At 40.1% G+C, this 26,345-nt stretch overlaps 1 protein-coding gene across 1 annotated transcript; it reads left to right on the forward strand.

Annotated features, from left to right (window-relative positions):
• The first annotated feature begins 475 nt into the window (after positions 1–475).
• On the forward strand, positions 476–12,718 carry LOC139464427 (homologous-pairing protein 2 homolog). Its single transcript, XM_071245959.1, has 9 exons — positions 476–539; positions 2,564–2,658; positions 2,973–3,062; positions 6,886–6,997; positions 7,706–7,776; positions 9,671–9,745; positions 10,121–10,174; positions 10,965–11,024; positions 12,424–12,718. The coding sequence occupies exons 1-9, from the start codon at positions 515–517 to the stop codon at positions 12,478–12,480; spliced, it is 639 nt and encodes a 212-aa protein (XP_071102060.1). The 5' UTR covers positions 476–514; the 3' UTR covers positions 12,481–12,718.
• The last annotated feature ends 13,627 nt before the right edge of the window (positions 12,719–26,345 follow it).

A 26,345-nucleotide genomic window follows, 5' to 3' on the forward strand; every position in this document is an offset into this window, starting at 1 on the left:
AAAGAACAACGAAGAACGATATGTGGTTTATTTCACGTTAAACAGAGACCATATACCGGTATATGGTCTCTGAGTTAAAAGATTCTTCTATCATGAAGTTATTTCTGGAGATTCAAACATGCGCTCGCAACTGGTTGACGCGTTCATTTCTTCAGTCATGTATGAAATTACCGTAGCTATCTTACATATGCAAATAAAACATGTTTAATGCTTGATTATGTGTTGCTGATCATTTGAATGTGAATGTTTGAGTAAATGAAATGTTGATGTCATGAATATGGATGCAATGATTGCGTGGTGATAAAATAAACTATACTAAACGAATGGTTAGAAATATTAAATAGGGTTACGAAGTTTTTAAAATTTGTATTGTTTTGAAATTTTTAGGGATACGAACTCGTTTGGGATACGATAGTATATTCATCCACCTGTCAGAAACCAAACACTAGATTTATCTCCCTTCGAGTGAACACCCGCCATTTATGAAATAAATGTAAACACCAGTTCGAACGACATGAGTAAAAATAAAGATGCTGCAGGTAAGGGTAGATGTCAGTGTCACTTCTTATATATTTTTGTAAACGTAGGCTCCGTTTCATGGTATGTTTTGTGGATCGACAAGGAACTTGAAGTATATTTCTCTCCGAGTGGAGACGGAAGCACTGCCAGTGGCACAGCAGAATATGCCGAAATGTGAAATATATGCTTTCCCTGCAAGGCTGCAGGAAATATGAAAGTCTGCTCTTAATCATTTTTATTTGAATTTTGTGTCTCTAATTATCTATGGCTATTTTAATGCAAATACCTGGTCAAGAAGCCTCTGGTAACTGTAAACAACATAACTAGCTTGTTCAGTGTGCCGAGAGCAGAAGAGCGATGTCTTGAATGTAGGAGTAGGACGCCATCGCGGCTCTCGGCTAAGTTGGGTAGAGACTAAAACGTCACCGATTTCCGAATGTCAGGCGAAAATGGCACCTTATTTTTATGATAAAGATAAAAACGATTAATGTAGGATTATGTATGCTTCATTCATTGGTAACATTGATTCTACTTTTGCCACCCAAATACACAGCACTATTAGGTTGTGCGATACGACTGGTATACACTTAACGAAATACAAATATGTACCAATATTTTCCGATACAGTCACAATAGGATTAATATATAACTATATAAATTATATCTACGATCTTCAGGCATTTGGATGGAGAAGGTTTGTATCTAACATGATCTAAACCACACGTTTCACACTTAACATACCATGTATTGATAACATAATAAGTAACTTCTTTGATAGGCATTTAGAAGTTGGAGTACTAAGTAAGGATAAAAATTTATGGATGAACAACTTCTTTATTACAATTAAGAGCGACGTTTCAGTGTAGGTTCTAACACCGACATAATAAGTAGTCTCGTTTATCCATACTACCCATCTCGCAATCTGAAATCTGGATTATTGAATAAAGTAGTATCATTTTAACTACAAATATTTCCATATTAGTTCTAACTACTAAATGGCTCTATTTTGCGTATCCAAACCATAGGCTACTTACTGCTGTAACTCAATCACCCCTGTAAATAAATCACCCCTGGGTCAGCACCCTGCACCGTGCCCAGACACAAGCCTCTTCCCTCCTTTGTTTCATCGTCTATAGTCAGCCATTCGTGCTCAGGCTCTCTTCAAGTACACACGTTTTGCCGGATCTAATCGCTGTGGCTTTGTTGGTTTTGCTTTGTTCACAATCACGTTCGTTTTGCCGATATACGCTTCGAATACCATCAGTTTCATCAGTCACTCATTGTATAGGATCTATTTCGCTCCAATCCTGGTTCTTGTGGGCTACCCTGCTAGTAACTAATTAACTTGCTTCCAAATTACTACTCGTGTTTAGGCTACCTGTTTTTCTGTGGGAACCTTTCTGGTGTTACCTTCTTCACAGTGGGAACCTTGTCTTTTCCGCTGTGGAATCGTAAAATAGCTTACGTTGGGCAACCAATTGCCGAGCACATTGGCCCGGTTGCGGTAGGCATCATGTCAGCGGTAGTTGAGATTTGGGCTGGCACGGTAGCCGCCACAATGTTTTTTTAATTGGGCCAGGCTGCGGTTGTTGCTAAGCAACGGTGGTGTTTCTTATAAGTAAATATGCTACCAGGGCTGGGCAGCGGTAGCTGCTAATCGCCATTGGCAACAGTAGCTTGTTTCAGGTACTCTACTAGCAGCTTAGTAGCCCACAAGCACCTGCACACCCTCGGCCATTTAATCCACCCTCATCCTGTGTTTTTATTATAGGCATCGGCATCCACAGTTGGGTTTCCCATGCTCACCTTTGGCATATCAGGCAACAAATATAATTGGGGCCTCAATACGTATTGCAATGTGTATGGCAATACAGTCTTCCATATTGCGATATATTGCAATACGATTTATGTGCCTATTATCATACCTCCATGTCCGAGTGATCTGACCCGGCTCGTGGTGTAAAACTAACAGGGGACACATAAAACCCCATGTACATCTCGTGATCCTGCTGCAACTTATAATTTCTCCTCATATTTCTTTCAGCAACAAAAGCTGTGGTTGACTATCTCAACCGTCAAAACAGACCCTACAGTGTAACTGACCTTCTGAACAACATGGGAAAAGAATACGGCAAAACTGTAAGAAGAGATAGACACACCATTCCTCTTGCAACAACCTTTTGAGTCACCATTTCTTTTATAACCATAACTTCAAAGTTATTTCGGACTATCTTGAAAAATCCTTACATAATCACTAAGATATGCTGAAAATGATGTTGAAACAGGTCTCATAGACACAAAAGGTTTTGGCATTGACTGTGAGGTCACTTCTGAAATAAAGCTATGATCTAGAACAATGACATTATGTATTTATCAAGAAAGAATGAAAATATGATACCTTGAATAATCAAGGATGCTACTGTATTGAATGTAGTAATTCTGCGTTGTTTCAGTCTATCACAAAAGCTTGTGAAAGTTTGGCTGCTGATGGCAAGATTCGAGAAAAGGCTTATGGTAAACAGAAAGTATATGTGGCAGATCAGGTAAAGTAGTGTCTTCTTTGTAAGTCTCATGATCATTATTCAGGTGAAAAATAATTTTTACGCTCTCTAACGTCTCAAAGTTATTGATTCATGACTGTTGTGTTCCTCCATGTCGTTCTCATATTGAGAGCTACAGAGCTACAGATAAGCTACATATTTGCGTCAGATACCCCCCAAAATATTCAAAACCCAATTACATTCGATTAACTTGCGTACAGAAACGCATGTATTAAATGGAAAACCCAAATTATAAAAACAACACGTGTAAATATCCAATGAAGCTTTGTCAGCATGCGTACAAAGGAACTAATTTCCAAAACAATTACGATTTAATTTACTTTCTGAGTCAAGCCTATATTTAGAACCCTTATATACATCTAAAAAATTATTTAATATTTTTTTAAATCCCAAAATGTGTACTCTGTTTAGGAAAACCCCAAAAGAGTGATGAAAAGATGAGTGAAAAAATATTGGTTACCCAATGAAAAATGTAATAACCCAATTAAGTTAGAAACCTTTGAGAAAAAACTCAATTGCTCAAAAAGTTATCTGGAACTCTGGAGCTATCTCTGTAATGATCTATAACCATGAAGACCTTGGGTATACAATCACAGGTTGATTGATCTATCATGGCGGCAATACATGTGGTCAGAGATGATAACTCCGTCATCCATCGTGCAAGCTGATACTATTTACTCTAACACTACTCACAATGGCAATACACCACTTGAAGCTAAGTGACATGTAAGTCACAATATATTTCTGGTATTTTAATGACATACATGTATATTGAAAAAATTGAATCCATGATCTATGGTATAATGTTTTGAAATGTTGGAGGTAAATCCAAGCTGTTTAAACTAACAGATTTTTTACTTATCATGCCCTTTGAAGATCCGGGGTGGAAAAGGTCTTCAGCAACCCATGCTCAGAGCTCCAGATAAGCTTTTGGTGTTGTGGGTATTTTACCCATGCATTTTAAATTCATTGGGTATCAGTAATTCTACCTGCGTATTCAAATTTCTGTTACCCACTAGTTTTTACACATGTGGGTATTTAAGTTAAATATTTAAAAACACTATTCATCTAGTCCCTGCAAACTGGTGTCGTGTGGGTTCGAGAGCTTTATAGGACTCAAAAGTACCACGATACTTCCACAAGAAAGTGTGATGGCAAATGATCATGATGTAACTGTCATCGAGTTTGGCAAGGTTGCCCCTTTACAATTTCAAATTAAGTTGCTGATTTGCTAATCGAATACGCAGGGTTACTTCACAATATTTTGATAATACGCTCAAGTTTTATTTTTGCAGCGTATCTGTAATGTTCGTTGCGTATTTGATACGCTTGGATTACATTTTACTGTGTATTTGTGCATTTCTGATGCGTATTTCACGCAGATACGCAGCTTATCTGGAGCTCTGCATGCTTGCTGTAAAAGGCAGCTGTGCTTGCAAGAGGCGACTAACGGGATCAGGTAGTCAGACTCGCTGACTTCGTTGATGCATGTCATTGCATCCCAATTGCGTGGATCGATGCTCACAATGTCGTCACTTGATTGTGTGGCCCAAACTTGATTAGTTACAGACTGCTGTCATATAGCTGGAATATTGCTGAGTGCAGCATTAAACAAGAAACAAACAATAGGTCTAGCAACCTCTAATTGATTGAGTCTTGGTCAGAAAATCCTTTGCAATATCCTGTGCAGTTTGGGGTATAAACTGTGTCAATGACACTATCAGCCAAGTCATACATTGTCTCTATTTTGACCACCCGATTCACATTAGGTACTATTCACATTAGGAACTCAATGATAGCGTGTATAGCATGATATATTCAAGGACCAAGATGGTGGGTGTCACTCCTTGTCTATTGGTATAGAGGGGTGTGATTTTTTTTCTTTACAAATATATTATGCAATAAACGCTATCATTGAGTTCCTGTGTGTCATACAACAAGCATGTGATGCGGGAGATATGTTCTGTATTACAATCCTCATAGAGGTAGGATAGGGTAGAGTGGGGTGCCTGGTGGGGTGCCTGGTGGGGTGCCTGGTGGGGTGCCTGGTGGGGTGCCAGGTGGGGTGCCTGGTGGGGTGCCTGGTGAGTGGGTGGGGTGCCTGGTGGGGTGCCTGGTGAGTGGGTGGGGTGCCTGGTGGGGTGCCTGGTTTGGTAGATGGGGTGCCTGGTGAGTGGGTGGGGTGCCTGGTGGGGTGCCAGGTGGGGTGCCTGGTGAGTGGGTGGGGTGCCTGGTGGGATGCCTGGTTTGGTAGATGGGGTGCCTGGTGAGTGGGTGGGGTGCCTGGTGGGGTGCCAGGTGGGGTGCCTGGTGAGTGGGTGGGGTGCCTGGTGGGGTGCGAGGTGAGTGGGTGGGGTGCCTGGTGGGGTGCCTGGTGGGGTGCCTGGTGAGTGGGTGGGGTGCCTGGTGGGGTGCCTGGTGGGGTGCCTGGTTTGGTAGATGGGGTGCCTGGTGAGTGGGTGGGGTGCCTGGTGGGGTGCCTGGTGAGTGGGTGGGGTGCCTGGTTTGGTAGATGGGGTGCCTGGTGAGTGGGTGGGGTGCCTGGTGGGGTGCCAGGTGGGGTGCCTGGTGAGTGGGTGGGGTGCCTGGTGGGGCTCCAGGTGGGGTGCCTGGTTGGGTGCCTGGTTCGGTAGGTGGGGTGCCTGGTGAGTGGGTGGGGTGCCTGGTGGGTGGGTGGGGTGCCTGGTGGGTGGGTGGGGTGCCTGGTTCGGTAGGTGGGGTGCCTGGTGAGTGGGTGGGGTGCCTGGTGGGTGGGTGGGGTGCCTGGTGGGTGGGTGGGGTGCCTGGTTGGGTGCCTGGTTCGGTAGGTGGGGTGCCTGGTGAGTGGGTGGGGTGCCTGGTGGGTGGGTGGGGTGCCTGGTGGGGTGCCTGGCCTGGTGGGTGGTAGGGGTGCCTGGTGGGTGGGTGGGTTAATGAGTCAGCTTAACCAAGGACATTAATTTATGTGCAGTGATTGTTTGTGTTTTTAGTTCTGTCCTGTGGGGACATGGGTGGCCCAGTTGTCACGAATCGCCACGATTCGCTGTGCAGAGTTGCATCCCTTGGCCATGCCAGAAACCTTTAATTGTGGGTTCGAATCCCGGTTCGCCCCGATAATGTTTCTATGGTTTCACTGAAGTGGTAAACGTCTGAGACGTGCATCACTTCGGGATTTCCTCCCACATTAAGCTGACACGCTGTGATATAACTGGAATACTGTTAAAAGCTGTGTTAATCCCAACTTACTCACTCACTCACTCACTAGTTCTGTCCTGTAGGATTTTGGACAGAATAGGAGAAGATGAAGAAAATTATTTTTTTAATGTGTCACAATGTGCACAAAAACAAGATTGGATGTAAATTTAATATAATTATCATACATATATGTAAAAATGCAAAGTCCAGCCGGTAAAAGATGATGTGACACAATAGCCCCTTATGATATACAGATAAGATATTCAAACAACAAACATATGAAATAAGATGACTGTACATTAAGTGGTATAGCTTTGAGATGGGTGTAGTGAACCTGTTACAGAAGTTTATGTTCATATATTTTGCTAAGTGCAAATTGTGATAATAGATTGTTAATCATAACATAGGAACGTTAACCTAGAGGCTGCATACACAGATAAGCTGGTTCAAACCGGGCACTTTATGTAAACCAGATCATATCTTAAGTCCAGATAAAATGGGCACATGACTTAAAAGTGACATTCAGTTCAACAGTGTTTTAAAAATTACAATGTTTACATAAACCATTGTCTAGAGTGAGTGAGTGAGTGAGTGAACAGTAGTTATTCACATCGAGTTGTACCCATTCCAGAGTAGCTTCCCTGACGTCGATGATGCAGAGTTGAAGAGAATGGATGCGAAGATAGTGGAGTTAACCGAGTCAGTCCAACACGTCCAGGATAAAGTCCGCAGGCTGGAGTCAGGTACCCTCTTCATCAGGATGTTTCACATGATGCACTTCAGTTTCTGCTGTAATTGAGTACCTAAAATGACATGTTTGAATGACTTCATAGCCTATATTCATACCATATAAGTAAATATATATACCGGTATGTAACAATTCATATTGTAGTATTCCATGTTCATATAAATATATAAATAGTATAGACGAATTTATCGGTAGTTTATTCCGTTCATTGACACTCGATTTCTCTATGTCATGTCAACTGAATCCATGAGATGTCCATGTTTTTCTGATTATATTAATCAAATGTACTATAAAATGTATGCCAAATGACTAGGACTATACGGTAGATCAGTAGACTGCAGTACTCTTTTAAATGATACATATTGCAACATTTTCCCCATGATCCAGTATATTGGTATAAATATTATAACATGTTTTGTTATTATTTGTATTGTTTATCCTAAAATCTACAAAGACATTCATTCACAAAAGATGTTTCCCTTCCAAACTGATTGATGTACAATCAGTGTTAATTTCTTTCAAACATTAATCTCACAATATATCGCAATATGAGTCGTAAGAGCCTGTATCGCCATATATTGCAATACAAATGTTCTGCCAATACGCAGCCTTACAAATGACATGGTTTTCAAATCGGGTGCATGATACATGTACTTAACAATATTCTTAATCAGAATCAATTGTAATTTATGTGTTTTTTCAGAACTTAAGACACTGAACAATGCTGTGTCAACAGAGGATGCGAAAAAGGAAACTGAATGGATTGAAAACGATGTGGGTGGTAATAGGTTTCAAGGTTTTACTCCAATAAGGTGCCTCTCTGCGTGATGATCTCACAACACCTCTGTGGGAGGTCTCATCTGGTGAACAATGAGTGAACTTTCCCCGACCAATCTAAATGAAGTATGCATTGGTTCTTGAACCAATCAGATGTTGAATTTCTAAAACAATTCGGATTGATTTCTTTGCCACCTGGATGGGAAAACCACAAAACTGAAATATTCACTTGATAGCATGGTTTTATTTTTTTTCATTCAGAACTGCCTGTTAACATTCATTTTTGAGATAAGGTCAGATATGCTGCTCTGAATGCTTTGCTGACTTGTACCTAGAATATCGAAGCCTCAACACTGGCTGAAGTTCACCTGAGTCGGCCTCCTATGGAGTGCATGCCAGATCTTCATTCAGACAGTTACTGTATCGGAGTAAAAGATCTGATCTTTTATGAGATTGTGGCAATACAGAAGCACTGTAAAGTAAATATTACATCAGTGACTGAGGGAGCTGAACTTTGGCTAGTATGTTTCTCCTTTTGATGACGTCATATATTGTTCAAATCATTAGATTTTTGCATTAATTATTAGTCCTCATTATTTATGCAGAAAATATTTGAATATCAATGGTGACAGCTATTTTGTAAGTGTCTGTCTTTGTTGACATATCCAGGAGAGCTCAAGTGTCTTGGCACTATGTTAAAGTTTATGGATTGACTCACTGGAAACAAGTGTCATGGGTCAATGACTTACAATAAGCAAACACATTTCATGGTTGCTGGCTGATAAAGTTGTGCTAAGTTGTGGAGCATCGATCCACGCAATTGTGATACAATAACTTGTCAGTGAGCCTGACCACCCAATCCTGTTAGTTGCCTCTTTTGACATGCATGGGTTGCTGAAGACCAATTGTAACCCAAAATCTTCACGGTATTATCGTGTAGAGAATTGAGTCCCTTGCTCGCACAAGGATCTGCTAGTCATGATCTTAAATCCATGATAAGCTCACTGCACCACTGTGGCACTTCCTTACTTCGAGCTATCATGATATATATAACCGTTGAGTAGCCTAGTGGTCAATCTGTGGTTCATCCAGCCCCTGATTTACATTACAGATGGGGGTCGTCTGGTAGCCTAGTGGTCAATCTGTGGTTCACCCAGCCCCTGATTTACATTACAGATGGGGTCTGTCAGGTTATCTAGTGGTCAATCTGTGGTTCATCCAGCCCCTGATTTACATTACAGATGGGGGTCGTCTGGTAGCCTAGTGGTCAATCTGTGGTTCACCCAGCCCCTGATTTACATTACAGATGGGGGTCGTCAGGTAGCCTAGTGGTCAATCTGTGGTTCATCCAGCCCCTGATTTACATTACAGATGGGGTCTGTCAGGTTATCTAGTGGTCAATCTGTGGTTCATCCAGCCCCTGATTTACATTACAGATGGGGGGTGTCGGGTAGCCTAGTGGTCAATCTGTGGTTCATCCACCCCCTGATTTACATTACAGATGGGGGCCGTCAGGTAGCCTAGTGGTCAATCTGTGGTTCATCCAGCCCCTGATTTACATTACAGATGGGGGCCGCCGGGAAGCCTAGTGGTCAATCTGTAGTTCACCCAGCCCCTGATTTACATTACAGATGGGGGTCGTCGGGTAGCCTAGTGGTCAATCTGTGGTTCATCCAGCCCCTGATTTACATTACAGATGGGGGCCGTCGGGTAGCCTAGTGGTCAATCTGTGGTTCATCCAGCCCCTGATTTACATTACAGATGGGGTCTGTCAGGTTATCTAGTGGTCAATCTGTGGTTCATCCAGCCCTTGATTTACATTACAGATGGGGGCTGTCGGGTAGCCTAGTGGTCAATCTGTAGTTCACCCAGCCCCTGATTTACATTACAGATGGTGTCACTGCAGGAGAAGTTGGGGAAGCTGAAGGAAGGACAGGTGTTGATAACGCCCCAGGAGAAAGACAAGGCAAGACCATACATATATTATGTCTGAGGGCGGTGGGGTGGCCTAATGATTGAAATATCAGTTCCTCCCCTCTCTCTTTCTCTCTCTCTCTCTCTCTCACTCACTCTCACTCTCTATCTCTCTCTCTCTCGATATCTCTCGATAAATTTACCACTTTCAATATGTTCACAGTCATTGAATAATGGGGAAATACCTAGCCTGTTCAGATTGTTGTTTGTTGACTAATGCCACAGTCATCTTTATGACGGCAGCCTTTAAGTAATTGAATGTGGACACAAACCCGTGATTAATACCATGATGAGCCTTAGACGACGTGACAACCTGAAGCTGTTCGTATCAAGGAATCCTGACTTGACACTCTCTCTTCATTGTCAGGTTTACAAGGACAGAGTCAAGTATGTGAAGGAGTGGAGGAAGAGGAAAAGAATTGTGAGTATTTGTAGACAGTGAATAGGGACAGTGAAACATCATCAGTGTCTGTATTGTAGAACTCCTGGAAGACTACATGAAATACACATCCCAGACATGTTGGGGCTGTTGCTGAGACTTGTTGGGGCTATTGCTGAGACATTTGAGGCTATTGTTCAGACACATTGTAATAATGAAACTTGTTGCTATTGCTGAGACTTGTTGGGTGTTATTACTGAGGCTTGTTGGGACTATTACTGAGTCTTGTTGGGGCTATTGCTGAGACTTGTTGGGGCTGTTGCTGAGACTTGTTGGGGCTATTGCTGAGACTTGTTGGGGCTATTGCTGAGACTTGTTGGGGCTATTGCTGAGACTTGTTGGGGCTATTGCTGAGACTTGTTGGGGCTATTGCTGAGACTTGTTGGGGCTATTGCTGAGACTTGTTGGGGCTGTTGCTGAGACTTGTTGGGGCTGTTGCTGAGACATGTTGGGGCTATTGCTGAGACGTGTTTGGGCTATTGATGAGACTTGTTGGGGCCATTGCTGAAACTTGGGGCCATTGCTGAGACTTGGGGCCATTGCTGAGACTTGGGGCCATTGCTGAGTCTTGGGGCTATTACTGAGACTAGTTGGGGCTATTGCTGGGTCTTGCTGGGGCTATTGCTTTTTCAGGCCACTGCTATCTAGCTTTACATAGTTCAAATTTCTGAGTTGCGTTACGCAAAACAGATGTTTTTAATAAATGGCCTTGGGATAAAATGCCAAGTAAAATCTGTACTTATCTTATTTCTTATTACCTCGACTTTTTTAGAGCACAGACATCATCAATGCCATTCTGGAGGGCTATCCTAAAACCAAGAAACACCTTCTGGTAAGTTTCATGTGTGTCTGCATGGTTTCATATAGGGTGTTTCATATAGGGTGTGTTTCCCTATAGGGTGTGTTTCATATGGGGTGTGTTTCATATAGGGTGTTTCATATAGGATGTGTTTCATATAGGGTATGTTTCATATGGGGAGTGTTTCTTATGGGGTGTGTTTCATATGGGGTGTGTTTCATATGGGGTGTGTTTCATATTGGGTGTGTTTCATATGGGGTGTGTTTCATATAGGGTGTGTTTCATATGGGGAGTGTTTCTTATGGGGTGTGTTTCATATGGGGATTGTTTCATATGGGGTGTGTTTCATATAGGGTGTGTTTCATATGGGGAGTGTTTCATATGGGGTGTGTTTCATATGGGGAGTGTTTCTTATGGGGTGTGTTTCATATGGGGTGTGTTTCATATGGGGTGTGTTTCATATGGTGGAGTAGACTGGTGGATGAGGTGTTACCCGATATCCAATCAAATCGCTGTTAGGCGACGACCCAGGCGATCAAATAACAAAAACATTCGTGATTTCATCCCAGACACAAAAACATAGGCAATCTTTTGGGGATTTAAAACATTAAAAAGACATATTCGTGTCAACAAAGACAGGCAGCAGTAAATCACTTTCATACGAAGGTGTACCAGTCGTGGCTATTGATTTAGCATGTCAGCTAGTGGTTGACAATACACTGATGCATCGGTGGATCACAATATTTTATTTCCCGATACAAGTATCGATCGCACAGTTGATGTATCATCCCAGCACTATTGTGAGGGGACAGCCTGCAAAGAAACACAGCTTTTAGATTTGTACGACTTTTGTGAAACCCAGAAGTACAGGTATGGTTCTGCTGCCTAATGCCAATAGATCGTACCTTGATGTTGTTTCCTTGTGCGTCACTTGGCATTAAGGGGCTAAAACAAGGGCCGGTCAATTAGTCGTCCAAGTTGGAACAATTCACTGTACAGAGTTGCATTCCTTGGACAGTAACCTATGATCAAGGGTTCAAATCACAGGTTCAGCTCGATTATGTTTCTAGGTTTGGAAGCATTATACCTGTGCTCGTGGGTTTCACCAAAGTGGTAATCATCTAAGACCTGCTTTCCCCCACATCAATCTGTAGAGCGGTAGGTTGGGTTTGATCCTCGGCTGTCATACAAGAAGACGTTAAAAGATGGTACTTGTTGTTACCCTGCCTGGTGCTGGGGTGTTGAGGGGCTAAAACAAGAACCGGTTGGCTCGGAGTTAGCACACTGCGTGTGAATGGGGTATTCATGTTAAACTGTGGCATGGTATCTTGGTGGGCTAGAACTATAAAACCATCGCTGTATAAGTGCAATAATCTTGAACACAACGTGAACCCCTTTTCAGTACCACCTGATACGTTTGTGTGTTTGCCAGGAGGAGATCGGCCTGGAGACAGATGAGGACTACAGTGTGAAACCCCCCGACATCTGATATGTGAAATCAGGTCGCACCATGTCACACCAGCTAGTGCTCAGACTGATGGACAACCCTACAGAAACAGATGCAATGGAAGAGCATGTTTACTCCATCTTTGTCTCAGGTTGTGCTAAGTAACACACCTTCATTGCAAAGCAGTTGTAAAATTGTTAAGAATCTTCATTTCAATACATACCTTTTTCAAAGTTCTTAGTATGAGGCTACTACATTATATTTTTGGTTTAAATGGAAGTCGAAGGGTATCAGTGTCCGAAATAACTGCCGGCCCGCCTATGGCTAGTAACCTTTCTGTCGGGCTGTTTGAAATTTTCCTCTACCTGCCCACCTGTCTTGCAGACAATTTTAAGACTACAATGCATTCAGTTTTATCATCTTCATGTAGATTTCAAGTAATTGTTTGCATTATTTCAACTAATAAATACACGATTTGTCTCAAGGCATCTGTGTATACTAACTGTCAATGGATATACTACTCCTACTGCTATGTCAATGGATCTGTGTGCACTTGGTTTTCATTCACAGCTCCACATCAAATATTTCATCAAATATTCTCAAATATATTTTTCCCCATGAAAAAAAGTTCCCTGAACTATCATGTATATCATATTCATTTATGTACTAATCATAAAGATTCTGCTACATGCTACAATACTTGGATCCCTGACTACATTGCTGAGGGTTTCCTCTTGTGTTTTTTGCATAGTAAAAATGGACCTGTGCAGATCCGAGGTAGAATAAGTCTTCAGCAACCCATGCTTGCCGTAAAAGGCGACTATGCTTGTCATTAAGAGGCGACTAACAGGATTGGGTGGTCAGGCTCGCTGACTTGGTTGATGCGTGTCATCGTATCCCAATTGCGTGGATCGATGCCCATGATGTCAATCACTGGATAGTCTGGTCCAGACTCGAATATTTACACACCGCTGTCATATAGCTGGAATATTGCTGAGTGCAGCGTTACACAACAAACAAACAAACAAACAAACAAACAAACAAACAAACAAAACATGTTAATTGCAAAAAAAAAGAGAAAAGGAACACACAGAGGAATTTCAATTATCTGTTGTAACATGCGAAAAAAAAAAGGTGTTTGGGTGGTGAGGATGAAAGTTCAATACTGTATTCGACGTAATAAGCGCCCACGGCGATGTTTCCTAATATATTGGCTAGTGAACAATCCTAATTAGCACCCCTTCTGATTGATCAATGTACACAAGACCTATTTATTTGTGTATAATACGCTCTCGTGTGTAATTTGCACCCTCAATTATGGGCAATTAAATTCTGGAAAAATATATCTGTCGTATATAAACATTTCAGGCTGTCAGCATAAACCATGAAATGTATCTTTCAACTCTGTTGTTTTCACCAAAATATTATTCCAATAAGAGACCCCTATTTCTAATTTTGAGAGCTCCCTGGGCGCTTATTACGTCGAATACGGTAATTAATAAATAATGGCCTTTTTGTAATTGTTACGGTGCTTGTATTCTCAATGTGTGAGATGAGAATAGCTCACCTTATCTGCATTGTTTACTGTTGTATTGTTTCTGTTTACATAGTAATCTTGCTGAATATTTGATATGTAATATTTGTATATAGCACATTGAATAAACTTACATAGACGAACTGTTTGTGAAGATTTTTATATGTACTGTGCCACGTTTGAAAGGGATGATCAGATGGTCATTCTATTTATAAATACAGTCGTGCCTTGTTTATACGGACACTTGCGTCATTTCACAATTCGTCCGTATAAACGAATTTCCGTATAACTGAGTCCAGCTTCTTACTGGAAGAGTTACTTCCTTTCAATTATGCAACTCATGACAGATGACAGAGCAAAGAGATACATCCACTCAATCTTTATTCATACACGTTTCAAAAAGTCTGTCATGGAAGTTTGAACTGTCACCCATTGTCGATTTTCCTATGGTATGTCCAAATTCAGTGCCATAATGCTTACTGATGGTTTCTAAACTTGCTGACGGCTGTTTTTCTTTAAACAGACAAATTTCCCTTTTTTCGCGTGCTGTAAGTGCGTATCGCTTACGTTTCGCTGGTTGACAGGCCATACTTACACAACTTTGACCTCGGACCTCCACAGACGCCATATTTATCGAAGGGGATTACATGTACAATAAACAAGCTCGTCTCAAACGTAACTCAGTGTCACTTGGTTAATTGACTTCTCACGAATCAAAGGATTAACACCAGCAGAAGTGTATTGTCCGGATAAGTGAGACAATTTTGTGTGCATTTCAGTGTTTTGTGTATGAAAATGACCGTCTGGTTCCGGAAACTGAATTTCCGGATATACGGGTAAATTTATGTAGTAATTATTTCGTTTTGAATGAAAATCGTCCGGGAACCGAGGTTTCCGGATATCTGAAGTCTGTATAAACGAGGCACGACTGTACAGACATGTGAGAATCAGTTTTGTGTATCATGGAAATATCCCTCTCAAAAGTGGAGTAGTATATTTAGGGGTCGAATTGTTTTGTATGAAACTGTCTCGTTTCAGTCTCAGTGTTCAAGAGGGCTACAAGTCCTGTTTATAAATGTGGACGACGTTTTGACAAGTACTCTGATCTCTCGTTTGTGTTTTGAATCCTTGCTTGTGCACTTACATGACTGGTCGGCTTGGATGGTTGGTTGGTTTGTTGTTTAACGCCGCACTCAGCAATATTCCAGCTATATGACGGGCGGTATGTAAATAATCCAGTGATTGATATCATGAGCATCGACCTACGCAATTGTGATCGATGACATGCTTCAACCAAGTCAGCAAGGCTGACCACCCGATCCCGTTGGCCGCCTCTTACGACAAGCATAGTTGCCTTTTTACAGCAAGCATGGGTTGCTGAAGACCTATTCTATCTCAGATCTTCACGGGTCAGTCGGCTCGGAGTACTGTGTCTGAGTGGGGTATCCATGTTAAACTGCGGTGTAGTATCTCAGTGGGCCTGCACTATAAAAATGGCACGTCTGGTCTAGTAAAAGCAAGGGAGCACGAACAAACACCCATGCACATGAACGCACACAAAAACGCCGCAATAATCTTTCACACTATTAGGCCTTTAAAAATAAAAGAATTGGTCCTCAGTCAATGGTTTTTGAAAATATAGTGCTGGCGGGCAGTGGATTTTTGTGCGTTTTATGTAACAAAATAAACAGTTGTGTACCATCAACCTGGGAAAGGGCCTCCCTACAAGGTTGATTGGTTGGTTGGTTGGTTTGTTGTTTAGCGCCGCACTCAGCAATATTCCAGCTATATGACGGCGGTCTGTAAATAATCGAGTCTGGACCAGACAATCCAGTGATTAATATCATGAGCATCGATCCACGCAATTGGGAGCGATGACATGCATCAACCAAGTTAGCGAGCGTGACCACCCGATCCTGTTAGTCGCCTTTTACGACAAGCATAGTCACCCTTTACGGGTTGCTGAAGACCTGTTCTACCCCGGATCTTCTCGGGTCCTCCCTACTAGGGCTGCATAGATACATTATGAGGCGAGTAAATACGAATATAGGGTATCGAATATGAATATTTATTCCTGAATACATTAACAACTTACTTACGGTGTTACATGTACACGGTAATCAGCTGGTATTGTCTTTGCGTTGGGGGGGGAGGGGGACATGGTGTCATTGTAAAACTTAAGTTTATTAAAAATGTACGTAAATGTACCTCATGTATTTTTGCTCCGGTTTGACTATTTCAGTGATATTTTTTGTGCAGCAAGACATTACAACAATGAAGCTTATACTAAAGCCTCATGTTTTGGTTGACAGTACCATTAGGGGTCTTGACAAACTGACACAAGCTACGCTACTGCATGGCTTGTTTATATTCCATTTTGCATATCTCTCTTTGATTAATAACCAACGTGAAAAAAACAACTCTCTTATCAAAACATCATAAAATTTTGATGCTAGTGATCACAAATAACGAATTCAATTCATGAAGGTATACAAGCCCTACTCTCTACATAATTTATTCTTTTATGAGTAAAATACTGGAATACAGTATTTGACTACCGTTGGACATGGAATATTTAAGGATTTTTTAATTTTTTTTTAAAATGGAAATTTAATTTATGAATGAACTTTATGATGATGCGGGCGGTGCCTGAGAACCAAGATTTATTTTTCTTAGCCTAAACCCCATTTCACCTCACACTATCAGGTCATATGGCCTGGTGTTCCGTATGTGTCTTCTGCCAATAGGATGGCTTATTGTGACCGGCTGATAATGCATGCTCTTTCTTGCCAGTCTGGAGCATTGCTCTTACTTTCAATCATTGCCTTGCCTGGATGAGAGCCGATCACAGGCGACCATGATATAGTTGGAACATCAGACTGCAAGGCCAAGCAACAATATAGTGCTCACTACAGGAGAAAAACAAAAACTGCATCTGCATGCAAAAACTTTTATTCTACATGGCAGAATCAAATGTTTTCAACAATCATTATGTGACATATTCATTGTGTTATATTGCATGTGTCTCGAAGTGACATTAATTTAGTAATTAAGTTGGTGGTACACTCAATTATTATAATGCAGGGTCAAACATGTATTGTAAACTTGTTACTTGTTCACATTCTTTGTTATTCCAACCAGCTATTCACCATACTGAACATCTACATATATGCAATCTCATTACAATAAGATCTTAGTTCTCACTACCGCTAAACAAAGATCTGAGGATATCCCATTACAGGTCATGTCAGAATGACCTCTCATCAAATTGTATCATGACCCCACCATATTTTTACACCTCAGTCTCATTTAAATCAGATCTTAGTTCTTGCTACTGCTAAAAAGATCTGAGGACATCCCATCAATCAGAACATGACAGTGAGTCAGAATGTGTTTTCTAATCATGCAACCTTGAAAAATTCCAAATGAGAGTTACAGGCTTCAGGACTGAATCCATACAATCTGGGCCATCAAATATCCATCCAAGAATGTTAGTTTGGTCAGTTTTCAAATTCTTAATCAAGAATTTATCAAAATATGTTTGAAGCGAAGTCGCCAGTTTGAGAAAGCTGCCTTCTGATTGGCTAATGTCGACTTCTTGTCAGTCAATTGGTTGGTCAAAATTCGCAAAAGATCGTAATGGGCTGCCCTCAGATCTTTGTTCAGTAGTAGCAAGAACTAAGATCTGATCTTAATGAGATAGACATATATGCAAACCATACCTGTTACAGTCACAAACCATGTCTGTCCTGTGATGACAAACCACACTCCTCTTATGACTGAGGCACAGTATCCCCATGGGCCAGCACTTTAACATGGCATCAGTCTGGACTAGTGGAAGTAGCCACAAACATGCATTCACGTCGCCATATAAGTGTATATAATATTTGATTGCGTCTTGTTTCAAGCACCCATAAGTGCAAGTCCTATATGTGTCCATATTCTTTATTGTTTGTTTTCCCCAAATATGACATTCTTTATACTTCATAATGATATATATGTGATGATATTTGACTGTAAAGAAATGCCACTTCTTGGACTGATCATAGGAACAGTCACCAGAATGTACTGTTCAGAGTAGGATCAAAGGTCTCAAACTCCAAATCCTATTCAACAAACTAAACATTTTTGACAATCAAACATTCATTCATTCATTCAGAAACTTGGCATAAAAATAAATTTGTACGTTGACAATCATATTCAGCCCTATGGCTTAATCAACAACATATAAAACTGTCTCTAGGTCTGTGAACATTGGAAGTGAGTATTGTCTTATAGCAATATGTCCGCAATATCATGGCGGGGGACACCACCAATGGGCTTCTCACATAAAACCCATGTGGAATCAAACCAGGGCGTTAGGAGTGACAAACAAATGCTTTAACCACTCGGCTACCACACCGTCCAGTGAACAATGGGGAAAATTCCGACATCAACAATCATATTGAAAAAACAATCTCATTAAAATCAGATCTTAGTTCTCGCTGCTGCTAAATAAAGATCTGAGGACATCCCATTACAGGTCACGTCAGACCCACCTTTCGCAAACTCTGACCGACCAATGGCATTACTGACAAAAAGTCAACTTTAGCCAATCAGAAGGCAGTTTTCTCATGCTTTACGGCACTAATTTCAAATTGGCGACTACGCTTCGAAACATATTTTGTCAAATTCCGATATAAAATTTGAAACCTGAACAAAAGAACATTCTCCAATGGCTATTATATGGTCTAGATTATATAGATTCAGTCGTTAAGCCCGTAACTATCATTCGGAATACCCCGTTTTAAGGTTTTTGAGGCTGCATGTTTAGAAATCACATTCCGACTGTCACTTTCATGATCTGGTAAGCGACGCTCTAATTGGTCGGATGAAAGGTCATTCTGACGTGACCCCTAATGGGATGTCCTCAGATCTTTGTTTAGCGGTAGCGAGAACTAAGATCTGATTTTAATGAGATTGATTGACAACTGTATATAGGCTTACACTGTATGCAAATAGTAAGTAACCAAACACTTATCTGTTCCCGATTTTTTATGAAATCCGAAACACTACCAACTTGATTGTTGAATGTCCAAAGAATATTCAGCACACCAGCTGACCCATATAACAAATATGAATTCTGAAGTTACTCAATTCGATTTCAATTTTGCATTGCACCACCAAGTATTGAATCATAAATCAGTACTGTGCCCTGTACATTGATACACAATTGTAAACACCATTCTAAAAGTAGGAATATGAGTATGTATGTTATATAACATGATATAATACACTGCATATATATATATACACACACTGTTCCAAAGTCAGGTTGTATTTACACTACAATATTATGTACACTTATATATTATCAAATTATGATCATAATTGGATTTTTAAAAACATTTGAGCAATGTGTAAAATGCTTTTATAAATATTGTAAATCTACTTCTAAATGGAAGAAACAAAATCGGTATACTATTATCAGATTAAACACTATTTTGAATATGAACAACAATAATAAACAGGTGAAACATTTGTGAGATTATTTCTCAAGGAACTAGCAGATCAAATAATCTTTACTTCTTTCAACTCAAATTGAAGATCAATATCGATTCTATCACCACTCATTAGTGATTGAGTATGGTTTTACGCCCCTTACAATATGTGCGCCGCTCATCATTAATATTACAGCAATATCAATATGAGGGACTTTAGAAAAGGGCTTCACTCATTCTACCCATGTCGGGAATTGAACCCGGGTTTTTGGCGTGACGAGCGAACGCTTTAACCACTAGGCTACCCGACCACCCCTCACCACTCATTAACCAGTGTGATTATTCTCAGTACACATTCTATGCCCCCCACCCCCCACCCCCCTCCCTGCCCCGCCCCGATCTGTACGAGAACACAGTCTTCTAACACCAATACCTATCATTAAAACTAAGCTAACATCCTGCACTTTAAATAACATCAGTACTCATTTTTTCAAACTAAAACCAACAGATTTCAACAACTTTTTCAGGTCAAATAACAGTATACTGAGCTACACAGACTGCTTTTATTATTTTTTATCTTAACCAACAAGGTAATTTGTCCGCCAACATCTGTATATGATAAAAAATAAAAGTGTGGAATACGTAGAGAAAAAATACAATGTTGGATAATGTGACTACTGGTAGCTGCATTGTCGTGTTGAGTGAGCTTTTGTATTCCTAATAGTAGGCTGATGTATGATAATAATGAGATTGTTTTATGTACAACTCCAATAATCCTCTGTCTGAACATTCAGGTCATACTGACATTTCCTTGCTCTCTTGCTACAACCAATTCCAATTTCAGGGATATATGGTACCAATGATTCAATTTTTATGGATATAGGCGCCAATCATTTTATTTTCAGAGATATTTTGCGCCAAATATGTTATTTTCAGGGATATATGGTACCACTGATGTTATTTTCAGGGATATATGGTACCAATGATGTTATTTTCAGGGATATATGGTACCACTGATGTTATTTTCAGGGATATATGGTACCAATGATGTTATTTTCAGGGATATATGGTACCAATGAGGTTATTTTCAGGGATATATGGTACCAATGATGTTATTTTCAGTGATATATGGTACCACTGATGTTATTTTCAGGGATATATGGTACCAATGGTGTTATTTTCAGGGATATATGGTACCAATGATGTTATTTTCAGGGATATATGGTACCAATGGTGTTATTTTCAGGGATATATGGTACCAATGATGTTATTTTCAGGGATATATGGTACCAATGATGTTATTTTCAGGGATATATGGTACCAATGGTGTTATTTTCAGTGATATATGGTACCAATGATGTTATTTTCAGGGATATATGGTACCAATGATGTTATTTTCAGGGACATATGGTACCAATGGTGTTATTTTCAGGGATATATGGTACCAATGATGTTATTTTCAGGGATATATGGTACCAATGATGTTATTTTCAGGGATATATGGTACCAATGGTGTTATTTTCAGTGATATATGGTACCAATGATGTTATTTTCAGGGATATATGGTTTTCCATATTAGATCTTATCACCTGAAAATTACTGGTTACATTTGAGGTGAGTTTGGAAGAAAAAACATCATGGTTGATAAAATGAGTTGAGTTTCGCTGTGAAGTGGGTGGGTAGAAAAATCGAATTATTTACGATGGACTAATATAGAAATAAATCAGTCAATCAATCAATCTTGACAGTCAAATGTCAATGAAACTTGACAATCAAATATGACTCATTATCTTGAGCTAATTCAAAGAACAATACTACATGTAACATGGAGGTGAAAAAATTGAAGTAGTCCTCTGTATGCAAGTATCGAAGCAAGTATCCGATCATCATCATCATCATCATCATCATCATCATCATCATCATCATCATCATCTTTCTACATGACTTAATATTCCATTTGGGATAAAACCTGGCAAAAAAAATAAAAATTAACAAATATGATTTAAAAAACCCATTATTGCCAGTTGATAACATCAAAGTTGTGATAAGTGTTCAAAATGACTCAATATAATACTATAATATTATCTAGGTAGAGTTGGTTACCTCCCTTTATTAGAGTACAAACAGTTGGTTTGGAGCGAGGGAAACAGGAGCATGTGACCAATAAACTTTGGTAGATTCTATTTACATCAGTGAGCAAAGTGTCTTGACTAAACAACATCAAACTTGGAAAATCATAATGTGTATCACAATAAGACAATCACAGTCTTGGCAAAGTATTCATACATTGTCTACTAATATTTCTTGACACTTTATTTTACGGCGTGACTTACTCATAAATTTGCAACCAACACAGTAAACTACAAGACTGGTTAACTGACACTGATCACATGGCAACATATTTAAGGACCAGTCATTTATTTGTGGGTCAGAGGTTTTTGAAGCACCACTGTACTGAAAATAATGACCCTCCCATAATGCTTGTCATATTTTTGAATGACACACCCATGTATATGTTTTTTCATGACCCTCCCCGAAAAGACAAAATGCAAAAGCACTTTCTAATTTATAATAAAATGTCTATTTTTTCATGACCCCTAGAGAGTAATATTTTTTGGTGACTCTCCCTTGAGTCCCTCGGACCCACAACTCCTATAACAAATGACCGGTCCCTTAGATACCTTTTGAAGGAACAAAAGAACCATCTCAATTGTCTTTAGTATTTTTTCTACCAACCGCTATGTTTCACCAAAAAATCTGTTCAACCAAGAAAAAAAAAAAAAAAGGGCTAACTTTATGGTATTATTTTTTCTTGTCAATAATACCAATTTAATACTGTAACGTAATGTCGTTGTAAACCTCAACTGTCTTTCTTTTCTCCCTCCTTCTTTGGCCAGACACAAGATGTTGTGGTTGGATTACAAGTAGGGCTGGGAGTCTTACTACCTGGGTACCCACCCCTCTATTACCCGACCCTACCCAGGTACCTGCTGTAGGTCCCAAGAGGTAGGTACAAACTACCCGAGTTACCCGTCCCAGCCCTAATTCCAAGGTATCTTAACAAGCCATTTGGAGAGTGGTCATTGTAAAAAAAAGTATATGAATACCAGTACTTAGCCTGAATTCAACTTCTTAATGAAGCATCTGCAGTAATCCAAACCACAGCATCTAGTTCCGGCTTCTAAACTGATGACAACATACCGGTATGTAATGAGAAATATAGGTTTCAGGATTCACTGATTTCAAGCTATGGTACTGGAAGAATAAAGAACCCAGAAACAGCTGGTTTACCCCAGGAAGAGCTGGTCTACCCCAGAAACATCTGGTCTACCCCGGAAACAGCTGGTCTAAGACAATCAGAAACAGCTGGTCTGGGACAATCAGAAACTGCTTGGACCCCAGAAACAGCTGGTCTGGGACAATCAGAAACAGCCTGGACCCCAGAAACAGCTGGTCTGGGACAATCAGAAACTGCTTGGACCCCAGAAACAGCTGGTCTGGGACAATCAGAAACTGCTGCTCTGGGACAATCAGAAACTGCCTGGACCCCAGAAACAGCTGGTCTAGGACAATCAGAAACAGCTGGTCTGGGACAATCAGAAACAGCTTGGACCCCAGAAACAGCTGGTCTGAAACAATCAGAAACAGCTTGGACCCCCTGGGGCATTATGCCATATATTCTACCACAACATTCTACAAAATACAAACACAATAGCACCAAGACTGTGTCATGCCGTCTTCTGTCAATATGACATTATGGAGATCAAACATTCAAGTATTATAGGGTAGCCACAGCTACCTCTGGCATGTTGTACTTGTGTTCTGATACAACTTCACCCCAAACCAAAATTAAGTGACTATAGTAGAGTTACAGAATCAATTGTATAATATAATGCAATACAATAATATATGTATTAGTAATAGTATTCAAATAAAACCATTTGACTTGTTGACTAGTAGAGTAGGAATAAATAAACTGGACTTTTGAAGCAAAAGGTTAATGTGGGTAAATAAACGGTATATATATAAGGCCTTATATATTTTTTAGTTGGTTTAGAGGACCGTGAACCCTCCACTCCCCCACCCCGAATATTAGAAACAAAATCAAGAGACTTTGACAATTGGGGGGGGGGGGGGGGGGGGGGGGGGGGGAGAGGAGAGAGCGACTCTGTTTTATAATAAGTGAAATGGAAAAAACAAGCACAAGATTTTGTCACCGCTATCAGTATAACATGGTGAATCATATGTACAAAAAAATGTATTCTTAAGAAATTTTTTTTTTATCTTTTGGTATCTTTTCGCAAACGTACATCCGTGATGGAATGACCTATGAGTTTGTTTCTCAGTCAACAGTAGCAGTACTGATCTGGGAGATTGCATTGTAGGATGATTGCAAACCTTTTGTAAACCAACTAATGAAATATAACAGGCCTAACTGTTTCATCAAGAGGAATATATTATATGAGAATTGTGAACATATACAATATATACACTGTGAAAATGAGTTTTCATATGCATTGACAGTGTTTTCATAAGTCTTGACATCAAACGGTCACACAAACCACTAGCTAAATGTCCAGCCTTAATTTGCCAGTATATTTAGGGAGTAAAAACAATCCAAACACAAACACTCCAGTTTGAATCAAAACAAATATTTGAAAAATAACAACCAAAGATCAAATTGAGAATATATAAAAACATCCCTTCAAGTAAAGCAAAGACAATCAAACATATCATATGTCATGGCTAACAGGCTCAAAGTACAGAACAAGCACATTCAACAACTCACAATAAACCCAAAATTGAAAACTGTACTCTAAACACATATACCAATCCACTGTCAGGCACTATAAATTTTATCAAACTTGTCCAGTTATGGAAAGAGAAAACAACTAGTCTCTCCATTTTGTTACTAGCCTGACTAGTGGATTTCTCTATCCCTTTCATCCGTATAATACCAGCTACAACAGCACTGCCTCCAACTAAGCTATCCTTAATACTAGTCTCTACATTTTGTTACTGGTCTGATGTCCTTGTTATTGGTTTAATATCAGCAACAACACCACGCCTCCAACAAAGCTACCCTTGATACTAGTCTGTTTATCAAGGGTATTATATCACATGGGCGGATCCAGAGTATGTAAAATTGACTGAGAGAGGATTTTGATATTTTGGACCTGTCCCTTTTAAATTTGTTGGATCCGCCCTTGTATCATTATTTTATAATGATATATACCCTGGACCCGTTGCCACAAAGCTAGTTTCGGAAGTGCTCGTCCGTCTCTTAGTGAAGATTTTCTCTTAGAAGAACTTGATTGGATGGGTACCTTAAGCATCAAATCGGGCTCAAACTGAAGCTATGGTAACGAAAGGATCCTGGGTATTTTTCAAACGAGAAGTGAGACAATTCCCTGGATAATTGAGGATGGTTTCTGACTCCAGATTTCTACCAAGTTTTAACCTAGCCAGTAGGATCTAATGATTGGTCATTTTAAACTAATGATCAAAGAAATCTATTTTGTGTGTGTCATACAACAGATCATTTCCTTCCAACATGTCTAAATACATGAAATGTCTTAACTGACATCCCCATACATAAACGTTTGTCTTGTTATTGCAACAAGAAGTGATAAAGAAGTTTCATAGCTGTACATCCTCTATATCTGCAAGGCTCGCGTTTTGGTATACCTACACTTATCCCTGGATCCTTTCACGTCATTCTCACGAACACAAATTACTCGCCCTTCTTTTCATTAACATTTTACCCACCTATCAAATGTTGAGTTAAGAAAAAGAGAAATGGGTAAGGGAGTTTAACATGTATTGCCTAGAAATTAAAGCCATCGTCAGTTTTTAAGGACATAAAGACGTTCTTTTTATCAAAAAGATAATTGAGGGCTTTCTTTTGTGTGTCAGTCAGTTTTTCAAAGTTGAATTTCTTGCAAACTCTATCGTAATCAGTGGGACTGGCTGCCATGTTGTTGAAATCGCCAACCCAACATTAAGGCTGATTTGTAACTCCCATTCTCATTGGTCTGTTAGACTGAGGAGCGTTGTAAATCAAATTGGCGAGCAACTCAAATTTGAGATCGCGAGAACCATAGTAACGGTTTACCGAAATGCAAGCCGTGGAGATGTAGAGGAAGAGAGCTATACTGCACATTTGGTACCTGATCACTTGCTAATGCTGTATGTAAGTTTGTTTCTTCATCTCGTGATGTGAGGGGCATCGTGTGAAACCTGAACCTGAGGAAAACCAAACCATGCTGTACTCTGTAACCTGAGCAGGTACACACATGCAGGTAAGTCGCCTCTTACGACAAGCATGGGTTGCTGACAACTTAGCTGTTCCACAGGTGTGTTCTACCAGTAAGCACATATAGGTAAGCACATACACAGGTAAGCATGCACATACAAGCACATGCTACAAGTGCATACAGGTAACAGGATTCATTCTAGGAATTTTTTACTTGGGCCCTTTATCTGAAAAAATCTAAATATTCCAGACATACAGCCACACTTGCCCATACAGCACAATGTTAAAATGTCCCATTGTCCTTGAAAATATGGGCCTTTTTCAAATTTAGGGCTAAAAGTACAAGGCCCCACCCTACTAGAATTATCCCTGAGGTAAGCACATTCAGGTATGTAGATACTGGTAAGAAGACAAGCACATACTACAAGTAAAGGCATCCATGCAAGCACATTGAGGTAAGGTATGTGGATAGAGGTAAACACATACATACAGGTAAGCACATACAGGTAAGCACATACAAGTATGCAGATACAGGTAAGCACATACAGGTAAGCACATACAAGTATGCAGATACAGGTAAGCACTTACAGGTAAGCACATACAAGTATGCACATACAGGTTAGCACATCCAGGTAAG

The sequence above is a fragment of the Haliotis cracherodii genome, unplaced genomic scaffold (assembly GCF_022045235.1).
Source record: "Haliotis cracherodii isolate W230 unplaced genomic scaffold, xgHalCrac1.p SCAF_17, whole genome shotgun sequence".
NCBI classification, from domain to species: Eukaryota; Metazoa; Mollusca; class Gastropoda; order Lepetellida; family Haliotidae; genus Haliotis; species Haliotis cracherodii.

Bases quoted from the DNA above. Each gene is read 5' to 3' on its own strand.
- LOC139464427 (XM_071245959.1), top strand. From the start codon at position 515: ATGAGTAAAAATAAAGATGCTGCAG. The intron at 540-2,563 runs GTAAGGGTAGAT...TATTTCTTTCAG, and splicing joins TAAAAATAAAGATGCTGCAG to CAACAAAAGCTGTGGTTGAC. The intron at 6,998-7,705 runs GTACCCTCTTCA...GTGTTTTTTCAG, and splicing joins AGTCCGCAGGCTGGAGTCAG to AACTTAAGACACTGAACAAT.